Source organism: Hirundo rustica, chromosome 2 (genome assembly GCF_015227805.2).
Source record: "Hirundo rustica isolate bHirRus1 chromosome 2, bHirRus1.pri.v3, whole genome shotgun sequence".
NCBI lineage: Eukaryota > Metazoa > Chordata > Aves > Passeriformes > Hirundinidae > Hirundo > Hirundo rustica.
In genome coordinates, this window is record NC_053451.1 from 82514376 (window position 1) to 82526946 (window position 12571).

At 39.0% G+C, this 12571-nt stretch overlaps 1 protein-coding gene across 1 annotated transcript; it reads right to left on the reverse strand.

Moving 5' to 3' along the window:
* Window positions 1-1656: 1656 nt before the first annotated feature.
* On the reverse strand, window positions 1657-12277 carry ARGLU1 (arginine and glutamate rich 1). Its single transcript, XM_040054751.1, has 4 exons — window positions 11633-12277; window positions 7453-7678; window positions 5024-5107; window positions 1657-3767 (listed from the first exon to the last, which is right to left on the reverse strand). The coding sequence occupies exons 1-4, from the start codon at window positions 11986-11988 to the stop codon at window positions 3603-3605; spliced, it is 831 nt and encodes a 276-aa protein (XP_039910685.1). The 5' UTR covers window positions 11989-12277; the 3' UTR covers window positions 1657-3602.
* Window positions 12278-12571: the final 294 nt, after the last annotated feature.

The following is a 12571-nucleotide window of genomic DNA, read 5'->3' on the forward strand; positions in this document are numbered from 1 at the left end:
ATGTAGCAGTACCAGCATGAGAACAGAACAGAGATGCATGAGAAGTCATGGTTCAGCTCTTGCTAGACTGGCCTGTCAGTCCAAAACCATACCAGCCTGGGCACTTCAACCATATCCTCCTGTCTTGGAATGAGCCTTAGGCACACAGGCAGCTCCACAGTTCTCTTATGGAATAGATCCCCTCTGTAACGCAGCCTGGAAGGTGTTTAATGACTTGAACTTCACCTGCGCTTGCACCGAGCTGAGACCTTGCAATGACAGAGCTAAGACCCCAAATGCTCTGAACACTGCATGCAGTTAAAAGTGAAGAACCAACATCTCCATATTTGGTGTACATGCAAAAAATGGCAGAAAATCCTGAGAGGATGCTAATAGCATTGCAAAGAGGGAGATATCAGCTTCAGGTCAGTAGATAGGGCAAAGTATATGAGGTGGCACATAGCTCAAGAGAAAAGGAGACATCAAAGGTAAATCCTTCTTTTTCAAGACAAGATAGGAATGAATGAACTTTAGTGAGATGATACATACACATGCAGTTGCTTGGCAGTTTAGATATCTCACTAACATGATTGTCTCTGCGGTGCTAAGCTGCAAGGATGCCATCTCTCCAATACACATTTCTCAGGAGTCAACTTTCCACTTGGGCTTGGAAAAATTATGATAAAGGAACATGCAAAGTTCAAATGCCAGTTTAGCAAATCACCAAAGTAAGAGCACATGTTTAGCGTGCTGTTCTAAGGCCTTCCAAGCTCCTACCTTTGCCAGACAGATGCACTGTTTCATATTAAGATAATTATCCAGGACATTTATGAACAAGTTTGGGAAAACTAAGATCTCTTCTGTTACCGTAATAGGGAAATGAATACTGCTCAAGATAGGTGGCAACAAAAATGCCTACCTGCCTCCCTAGGGTGCTTAGTGACACACAAAACCCCAGAACCCAAAACTTTGGTTAATTACAAAAAATTAAACACTGAACACAATCACCATTTTCTCTATGCAGACACATGCGGGGAGCTCATGGTTTAAACACTGCATCAGTCTATGTTCCTGCATACTTTGCAATAATGGGTATGAAGTCCTTTGGGAATACAAGAATATCCCAAGTTCTTACCATCAAATGTCAACTTGCCCCCTTTCTAAACGCTATGCATCTTTATTTTTCTAGAAATCAACAGTATCTGAAGTTCTACAATAATTTTAAAAAGAAAACCCTACAGCAATGCAAACATAATATTCACCCACACCAGGCCTACAAAGATCTAAGACATAGAGAATGCCTTAGGACAGCAAAGAGACCCAATTCCACCAACTGAACATCTTCCCCAACAGAGGAAATCAAACTGAAGCAAAGACCTAGCTGCTTTTCCTTTTCCTTTTTTTTTTTTTTTTATTTTTGAGTGCAGGGGAAAGAGAAACAGGTGGAATGGCAGAAGGGGCAATTGCACTAGGAATGGGCATTTTATGCACAAGATAGTCCTAGAGGCAAGACTGAAAATAACCTGATAAATTCTAAGCCTACAGTGTTAAATGCAGAAAACAAATGTTGCTATTTAGCAGCAAATTATGTGATGCAGAACAAAACGCTTGATACCACAGCTGTATGTATGATTACTTAGCTTCTTGCTTTTAGAAGAGGAAACAAAACTGCATAGGTCTGTTTTGAGTATTGACTTTTAATAGCTTGTTTCTCATAAGGGAACAGGGGATGTTTTCTGTTTTAGAAATACAGGTTATCAGTTGATCTTTAAATACAGCCTGCTCCTGCCAACAGGTCATGTACATTATTTATTTGGCTTCAGCTTTTGTTTTTATGCATTAAGCAACTTTCAACCTTCTTTTGTCATACAATATATAGACAAATTTAAGTACAGTAATAGTGTAGGTATTTTACCATCTTCACATTTTCTTGACATACTGGACAAAGCAATAAACATCAGTCTGTCCCCAAGCCCCGGTTTCATACAAAGCTCATTGAATACTGCTTTCAGTGGCACATTCAACTTGTTCCCAGATTTAACTTGCTAAAACTACAGAAACAGACCATTTGGGAATATCAGGAATTATTTCCAACTTTGCCCAGTGACATTCAAATGCTCAGGCAACTACTGGTAACTTGAATTTTATGGTTACTAGAGATGTTGCACATTGACAGGAAAAAGAAAGTTTTAGAACTGGACAAGATATAGTAATCTAGGTTTTGGTAGACGATTTACATACAAAAAGGGGGACTTTAATATATATAGTTTTCAATCTGTAGTTTAATTTTTCAGAATAAAACCTGTGTATATAAATGGATAATACTCAAGATCTGTATAACACTTGCTCTCTGGCTAAAACAATATATTTAGACAGAATCGCACTTTCTGTTTTTCAGTTCAAATACACCAGCCAGTCCAGTCCTTTGGGAGAAAAAATTTCCATCTTTAAATCCTTTAGGATCCATCAAATTCATTATATGGTAATGACTTTAATTTTATACAACGTATTATGAGGTGAACTGAAGGGGTTTAGATATCGGAAGTATTGGTCTGGGTGCAGTAAGCCAAACAGCCATTTAAACATGATACTACAGCTGAAATAAGTCTCTGTCGGAATAAAAACCTACATTCATAAAAACAGCAGCAGCCATCAATAACATTCACAACTGCAGGGATTTTTTACTGTGTGTGATTTTGCATTTTAAGTAGAAGCCACAATAGTTTAAAGCAAAATTTAAAAAAATATCACTATAGTCTTGAATTTAATAATGTGAATTGTCACTCATAGCTGTTTATAGAAGTGTACTAAAAAAATTTACTTAAACATATGAATTTAAGACTTTCACTTTATTCAGCAAATTGGTTTATTTACACAATGGGGAACGCTGGTTGAATGCTGTGAATGTAATAAAAACAAATCTAACAGAGACAATACTGAACTCTCTCTATGTATTCATAGCAGAAATGACAAACTATTTCCTTACCTGTATCAGGAACATCAAGCGCAACAACGGGACAGTATCATAGGACACTGATTTAACAATAAACCACAGAGGTCCAGTAATACTATGGCAATTTACTCATGTATTTACTGACTTTAAAATAAAAACATTAAAAGTCAGCAATACCCAGTATAAAGTTCTGTCAATTATCAGAGTCATACTCTGATGAGTAGGTCAGTAAAACCTTATCAGATCATCCACAGTTCATAAAGTGACATGAGTTGCTTCAGACCACCAATACAGAAAAAAATTCATGAAAACAGATTACCCTCTAAAGGGCAACGATGATCTGATAAGGGTTTAACTTAATGGAAGTTTTTAAAAAAAAAAGAATTGCAGAGCACAGCCCCTATTAGAACAAGCTAACTTTCCAACCTTCAAAAAAGACAAAAAAAAAAAAATTTTTTTTGAGAGAAAGGAAAAAAAAAAAACCAAAAAAAACCACAAAAAAAAAAAAAAAAAAAAAAAAAAAAAAAAACCCCAAAAAAACCACAAAAAAAAAAAAAAACCCAAAAAAAACTTCAACATGAAGCTACCATACAAAGTTTTTGTTTGTTTTCCTTTTTTGTTGTTGTTATTTTTTTGTTTCTTTTTTCTTTTAAGAGTTCAGAGTTGAAATTTAATCCTGGCTTTTTAGGGAGAAGGACAGTTTTGGCCTAGACTTTCCTTTGCCCAGGATAATTTTTTGCTCTTCCTTTTGCTGACGCTGTCTCTCTTGTTCTAGTTTCATCCTCTCCTCATGAATCTTTCTTTGTTCTTCAACAATTTTCAATTGTTCTTCAGCCTATATAGGAAAATGGTAATATTTAGGCCAGCATATTTTGTAGTCATAAAAGCAATTTACAAGTCCATATTAACTTCCAAACAGGTCAAATCCTGCATAAGTATATAAGCAGTTCCGCGTGAGGTAGGTGCCATAGTTGGTTTCAGTGAAACTATTTATAAAATGGTTATTTGAATTGATTTTAGAAGAAACACTGAGAACTTTCTACAGCTAATGTATCGAAATCTGGAATGCTTACATACCATGTTTTTCAGTGTTGCTTTGCAAACAACACATTGCATTTTAATTAAGGAAGAAAGACACTAGATACATAGAGCAATTGTCCCAAAACTTGTCACGTGTAAGCTGAAGTAACATACACACGTAATGAAGTCACATACCTTCAGGCTGAGGTCCCTGCTCCAAAACCCATCTAAAAAACACTAATCCAAAACCATCTTCACTTCATTTGCAACTAGTCAATCCTTACATTGACCTATGGTTCTTACAGCTCTCCCAGTGGTCTTCTAAAGGTGCTTATTTAGTTAATTACATCGGTCAATACTTTAAATTCTCCACTTGTCCTCTTTCCACCATGGGAGGTTGAGAAAAGGGTAAAACAGAAAGAAATCTAAAGCAGATGTATTCAAGCAAAAAGATTTAAAAAGCCTCAGTTTTATAATTAATTACCAATTAATTGGGTAATTGAAACTGACAGAGTTCAATCAGGATTTAGAAGCAGCTTAGTTTGTCTTATCATCAGTTGATTAGGATCCACAAAATCATATTGAATGTTTTCATGTGGCAAGCACCTGATTTAAAAGGGCTTGAAGACCAACTTAAGTTAGACTTTCCTAGCTTACACATTTCAAGTTTATGCTGAAAGTCCCTTTCAGCACTTCTACATCAACATTATACTAGAATCAAATCTAGTTTGTACTTGTTCCACTCAATAAAACAATTAGTGACACAAAGCTGAACATGTTTGCAAACTTACTTCAACTCTCCCCATGAGATATAGCTAAAATGTACTTTTAAAATTCTGAAGGCAGCCATCTCCTCTCTAAATCAACCGCACCTGAACTGTTTTACCAGCTTAGTTACTGCTAAGGATCTGGTCTTTTATGCTCAGGGGAAGGAGAGCAATGTTACTGATGGCACCAGCAATACACAAGGCAAACTCTAGAAAGGGTCGATTTGTTTATTTTAATTGTGTTGCAAATCTGGCAGAGACACTTGTATTTCCCTACAGAACAGTTAACTACGCCTTCACATACCAGTTTAGCTTGTGCTTCTGCAATTTTTCGATTATTCTCTTCTAGTATTCGCTCTAGTTCCTCACGCTTTGCACGCTCTTCTTCCTAAAGGGGAGGACAGGGCAAGATGTTAGTAAAGTAAAATACTCTTTTCTGCATGTTCACTAATCTTTCTCAGAATTCTTTTGTGAACTGACTTAAAGTGGCAGCTTTACAGCCACCTATTTTGCCTCACAACGGTAAACTGTGCAGCCACTAAAACTGGTTTCTAGCACTCAATTTAAATCATCCCGCCCAGTCCAAACAGCAACCAACTAAACCCTCCCTAATCATAGAATCCTGACAATTTATTACTAGAATTTTAATATCACACAAATCAACAAGGACAACTACAAAAACTGGATAGTATTTACCAAATTAAAAAGTAATATAGAAAATATAAATAAAGTGAATAGTTTGTCTCACCAATTAAGTATACCTACGTATTCTTTACCTATACTCCTTTAATCAGCATTAAAAGTTGAATATTTACTGTCTTGTCCAGTGTCCTGCAGAGTGTGCTCCTCGGCTGCCATACGCGCCAGCTTCCTCTTTAAAATGATTTGTACTGTTAGCTTGGCAATACCTGCATCAGCAGCTCAACCATTTATAAAGAAACAACATACAAGGAAGGCTGAGCTGAGGAATGCAGATGTTTATGGTAAGAAGGAACAAAAATATGTAAATCATTCCTAAGGCAAACAATTAATAAGAAAAATACATTTACTGTTAGTGAAAAATACAAATGGTAATCCATACTTCATGGAGCTATGGGCTTCTTTCATGGGGAGAATGGACTTAACATTCAGTATTTTGACAATTTTAAGACAGCTGAAACTGTCTGCAGTATGAACTTGGAATTCAGGAGTCCAGGGAAGGCAAGATCAGGAAATAAAGCCTTGTAATTGTTGTTTTCTTGGTGAATTTTATGGAACTCTGTTATGCAACTCAAATATGAAGACTGCGTGAAAAATTTTGAAGTGTTTCAGTTCACATAATATATATCCAAATTATTTTTATATTTGGAGGATTTAAAGTTAGCCAGAGGTTTGTGTCTGTGTAAGAAAAAAAAGTTAATACGAACAAAGCAAGCATATGAAAACTTCTTACTATGACTAGTAACCCGCTACTAGCTAGCACACTTCACTCCAGGCTTGGAGGTTCATTCTGCATTACAAGGAACTGGTGGGACTTCTCCACATGACGACGATACCAAAAATACTTTTTTTAAAAAAACAAGTCATCCATTTGATCAAATGAAAACCTCTGAATATGAAGAATTTGCTGACTATGAACATGCAAATTCAACTTGAATTCTTTGATATTAAAGTCTGATTTTGCAAAAAAAGCATAATTTATTTATTCTTTTTAATATTTATCATAATTCAGCATTCCATTTGTTTCCATTTAATTTGATCCTATGTGACTGACAAGTCACATCTAGTATGAAGGGGAAAGCTGCATTGCTACTGTCTCTCCTTTCGTAAGCCAATCAAAATATTAATTTAAAATAAACTGTGTAGGACGTACGGAGTGAAAAAAGCATTTGACACTTATGACTATTTAGCACAAATTTCCTCTACAGTTTGAAGTTTGTCTTGAAATTTCTGGATCCTGGAATGATTGGTGCAGGCAGGCATCAAAGCCTTTAGTAGCAAATTACTGTCTCACAGAAAGACATTTTCAGCTTCTGCTCCAGCTGCTGATTAAAAAAACAAAACGAAACAACAAAAAAACTCCCCAAAAACCCAAGTCACACGTTCAGCTTGACTTCAGACAAGGGCAACCTGCTCTTTTATAACTTCTAGGGAGAAAAAAAAGGAGTTGTTAGTAGTTATTAAAAATGGATATAATGATTTGGACAGAGATCCTTTGTGAAGACGTGGATGGGCTTATGCTCGAAGTCCCAGAATTAGTCCAATGTATGCTCAAGGAAAATGTTCATTTTAAATGAAGAATAAGAAACCTATTTGTTAAAGACAGGTACTGCAGCTCACTGCTGGACCCTGCTTTTTGCCTGGCTGAAGGCAAAAGCCTCTTACAGTCTAGGTAAACAAAATGAAACAAATGAAGGATACATAATTACATATTTTTTAATACCCTTCCCCAAAATGAAATGACTGCTGATAAATCCTGCAGCCATGGCAAAAGTTTCAAACAATTCTGAATTATGTAGGTCAGTTCCATTAAGAATCAAGTATCCTTGTTCAGGTTTTAGGAGAGTAACTGTTTAAATATCAGTGAGCTCCTCTGAATAGGCTAGAAATTAGGTTTCGCAGCAATGCAAGTTTATATGAGAAGGGAATTAGATTTGCTGTATTCCATCTCTTTCTGAACCGAACAGGAGGCACAAACCGACACTGAAAGTTTTGCCATGGACTGTCTCTACTTTCCAAACGACCGAGCGTTACCTCTCTGGCTTTTTGTGCTGCAAGTTCAGCTTGTCGCTGTCGCTCGAGTTCTTCGAGCAACTGTTTTTCCATGATGCGCTTAGCCTCCTCCACCCTGCGGAGAACCTCTCGCTCAATCTCATCCTTTCTTTTCTCCAACTCTTCTTCTACGCGTTTAGCTACAAGTTCTTCCACCCTTCGAGCAGTTTCTTCTTCTATGAGTTTCTCTTCAATTTCTTGTTGACGACTGCAAAATGCAAACACGAGGATTACATTTTTAATCAATAACGTTGGCACTGAAAGAACTCCTTCAACACACAGCATCAGTTATGCTACTGAATAACTTTTAGACGTAGATTATATATTTCAAGAATATTTTGCCCTCTGTTTAAAGAAAGTGAATATTCAGGGGATCAGTGTTCCTATCCCAGGGAATCCATTAAGACCATTCCATATTTATCATTTTTCTATATAACAACAGACTAAACTGAAGACGACTTATCATGCTACTTTTTGATCACAGTTAGGGGGGAAAAAAGAGAAAACAACCCAACCCAAAAGTGACAACCACACCACCACGCCCCCTTCCTCCAAAACATCCAAACCCCACCCAACTTTGACCGTCATTCACCCTGCAAGAGTTTACATGGTCTCAATTTTAAGCCACATACAGCAATAAGATCCTGTAAAATCCTGCTTTAAAAGCCACCACCTTAGAGGCCCCAAACTATTGCCAGTATCTTAAAATAGAAGACAGCAGCAATAAAATTTGTGATTTCAATATTTTACCTAGGATTCCAGGTGTTATACCTGTAATCTAATTTTCCAATGTTTTCCAATCATTTACCTTAACAAATTACAATAAATGTCAGTAACTTCAGTTTTTAACTTTTTTATTGCAGAACTCTGTTTCTACTATAATGATCCAAAATAAAGTGTATCAATACCAAGCACTAAATAAATTCTTGCACATGGCAGCTTTTCATGTTCTGAATTTTGGAAGTATTTCCAAATGTCTTGTCTTTATTTTAGTTGAGCAGCAGTATTATCCCTCAGTCTGATCACTGTTTCAATTTTTCATTAAAAAGGATACAAAAATACTAGGTAAATTTGCAGGTGAATTACCACATACAGAAAAAAAAATTCAGGTAGTAATCACAAGTACAACATGGGAATCAGATATCCAGGGATGAACACACATGAGTACTCTATATTTCATGTAGTACTGTTTATCTGGAATTATTATGGGCTTTGGGGAGAAGACTTGGTTTTAAACTTGATATTGAACTTTTGTTTCAAATATTCCATGAAGTACAGAACAATCTTATGAAACTTTTCTTTTGGCCTGTCAGCAACACAAATCCAGGATTTAGAAGAACAACTACTGTAGCAATATCTTAAACTCTGTCATTTTCAAAATGTTTGCATTTTCTTATCTCATTTGGAAAATGCTTCCTAATCTATCTTATTTGAAAAACAACTAATTAAAAAAAAAAAATTACATAATTTACAAACTTTTCAATGACTCAAGGCAAAACTTGTAAATATGCAATAGCAGATGATGAAGTATGGATTACTTATCTAGATAAACATGGGAAATACAAAGGTGGAAGGCTCCCAATTTCCCCTGGTCACGTGTCCATCTTTTCAAAAGTGTACTGAACTAAGTGGACAATCTTCAGTAGAACGTTTTGGAATCCTCAACTCATTTGGCCAGAGAAGACCAATCTTAGTCTTGCAATTTTCAAGAGATAGCAAATTTAGCTGGGGGTACATTAGACCAGCATTCATTTTTCCAAAATGGACACAAAATGTCTTCAAGTGGATTTTTTTCAGGAAAAAAACCCCAAAGCAATATAAGGCAAACAGAAAACCTAGATCACTCTGCTAGTGTATCTCTGCCAGGCCATGGCCCTTTGTGGACAAATGTTTAAACATCCTTTATATACTAAATATAATTTTATTTTAAAAGGTTTCCCTTCCGTCTTATTCAGCAGCAAGTACTCTCACCATCCTGAACCAATCCTGCTTTGAACACTTATGAGGCTAGAGTTCTAGAGAAATAAATTGTCAGTAAGTTCATATTCTCATGTTTTACTAATTATCATAGCTTTACATTTAACATCAGGAAATCTAGGAAAAAAGTTAGCCAATTGAATAAAGACACTGCATAGTTACAAAAACACCATGACACCTGTGTCTGAAATAGATTTTCAAATATCCTCAGCAACTGATGATGCACTCAAGTTAAGCACTGTGCCTGCACGTTTCATTCTTCTCACTCCAACAAGCTCCATTCAAATGTAATTAAATCAATCAAATGTATTTTTAGACTTATAGGCAATATTACAATGGCTTAGACCTTATCAGGAAAATAAAATTATAAACAGATATAAATTGCAGTGATTTATTCTGTAGTATACCAACTTTTTTTTTTTTTTAATCACATGAACTTACAGTATTTTATCATCCTGGCCTACTGAGTTATGATTCCAGAGCAACACATAAGTCACTAATGTAAAAAACTATTTTTTTCTATTAAAGACTAGCTGAATGAAATCTGCAGAAGAGAAACCATTTACATTTTACTAAATTTCTGAGGGGAAAAAAGTCATACTTGCAAGGCAAGGAGCACTATAGGAAAGGGCTGAAGTTAGGCTGTGTGGTGAGATTTAAACAAGACGAGAAGAGAGTCAGTTCCAGTCCATGAACTGTCCGCTAATTTATTCAGTCAGAAAGGAAGTACTTCTTTTCCTTATCTAACATGAATCTATACTAACATATGTAACACAATTTACAGATGGCTTACTAAAATATTGTATTTTTCTACTCTAAGTTTTATTGATTTTTCTTTTTAAAATTTAAAGTGTATTGTAGAAGTATCAAAATTCCATACTCCACCTTTTCCAATATTGATTCTTCCTCCAATGTCTACTATTCTGTAGCAAGTATTGCTGAAATATATTCCTTCTATATAGACTTCATGAGCTTTTTAAAAATTTCAGAGCTAACTTAACGTAGAAAATTTACTTACACATGAACTAAACCAGCTCCTAAGTAATGGAATAAACTATTCATTATATTCTCAAATTTTTTAAGCACATTCCAGTTCTTCATTGTAGATATGCACAGAACATTTTTAATTTAGGTACTGAATAAAAATCTAAATCGCAAAACTAGGATCAGTATGTCAAAGTATGTCAATTTTCACAGGTCTGTATTACTGTGGAAGTTTTTCACTGTCAAAATTCTGAAGTAAACAAAGGTGATTATCTTCAAACAAAAATGAAAATGACAGCTTGGGGTGACCAAGCCCAACAATGACTACTAGTAATTCCTGAGACCCTTATGGCTGAAGTAAAACTCCACCTGAGAATCAACAGCACCGTTTAGCTTCATATGTACAAACAAGTGCTATTTCTGGATTAGATGGTCCAATGAGCACGGGTAGTGTTCAAAGAAAAAGAATCATCTGATTAAAACTGTTCAAACCATTCTTCTCACGGCTGCATAAAGGTCTGTTTCGTAACTCTGTATGTTGCTACACATATTAATGCACCCCCATCGTTTATTAAAATAGAATTTATATCTGCAGACTTAATAAATAACCACACTCCCGATAACATGAAACTGAAAAAAGGGCAAGGTTTCAAATGAAACAAGTCACCAGATCTCACCGTCCCATCTGGCAAGAAAGTAACCCCACAGCGTTAATATAGCAGCTGCATAGCGTTTCTTGAAACTCTCATCGAGCAACTCCAGGTGCCTCCGCTCGACGCGTAACAAGCTCCACGCCACGGAGGGGAGGGGCGGGCGTGTAGCAGTGCAGCACAAAGCCTCAGGGGCGCCGAGGCCTCCGCCGCACAGGGAAGTTTAGGAGCAGCGCAGAAGGGAGAGACCCGCGGCGGCGGATGGGAAGCGGGCAGAGGCGGCCGAGAGGGAGGAGGCGTGCGGGGGGCTCGCACCCGAGTGGGCGGCTCCTAACGCACCTGAGCGAGCCGGCCTTTGAGAAAGGGGCGGATGGCGGGAAAACAGGCATCGCTCAGGCCTCAGCGAGGGCCCTAACGCCTGCACCCAGCGGCAGGCGGCCCCGGCTCACAGGAAGAAGGCGCGGAGAGAGAGGCACCAACGCACCGAGCACTTTCCTTCCTCCCCCATCCCTCACCACCCCCCTCGTCCCTAGCGCAGGCCCGGGGCTCACATTTTCCGCTGCCGCTCGAACTCCGCTTTTTTCTCCTCCTCCTCCCGCTTCTGTTTCTCGTCCAGGCTGCTGCGCTTGCTCACTGTGCGCCCGAAGATGTCGATACGGTCGGGGGGGGAGGAGGCGCGGTCCCGGTCCCGATCCCGGTCGCGCCGGGAGGAGGGGGCCGTGTTAGAGCGCGAGCGGGAGCGGGACTCGCGGCGCCGATTCCGCTTGCTCTCCCGGGACTTGGAGCGCTTCCTCGCCCGCTCCTTTTCTCGGGAGCGAGACCGCGATCGGCTCCGGTTCTTCTTGTTGTGCTTGGAGCTCTTGGTGTGCTTGGAGCGGGACGAGCTCCGGCTGCGGGACCGACCCATCCCGACAGAGGAGAGGAGAGGCCGCGCCGGCGACCGCTCGACCACCCCCGCCTCCTTTGCTAGCGGCGCCCGGGAGAGGTGCGAGAAGGCTCTGCACGCATCAGCACCGCCCGGGCGGGCCCTTTGTCTTCTCCCTTTCCACCGCTTTCCGCTGCGAGGAGAAGGAACAGGCCCCGGGAGCGGGAGCGAGTCCGGACGCAGCCAAGATGGCGGCCCTGGCTGAGCAGTGACTCTCCTCTCCCGCCCCACAATGCACCGCGCCGTGCTCGAGCCGTCCGCTCCCCTCCCCGCCGCCTCCGGCGCCGCGCCGAGGAGCACGACAGCACTCGGCAATGTTCGGCAGCCAATGGCGAGCGCCGCTGGGAGCAGTCCGTTCGGCAGCGGCGGTGGAGAGCACGCCGGCCGAGGAGTCTCCTCAGAGAGAATTGCTGTGTTTCCTTTAACTGAAAGTTCTCTCAAACAATGATTGTTTTCTTTTCATCTTGTTTTGATACGGGGAGGAGAGGGAATTACCCCTGCAGATTGCGGAAGCTTTGACAAAACATTTAAAAGCCCCCACTAAATGGTGAAAATGAGTTTTTGA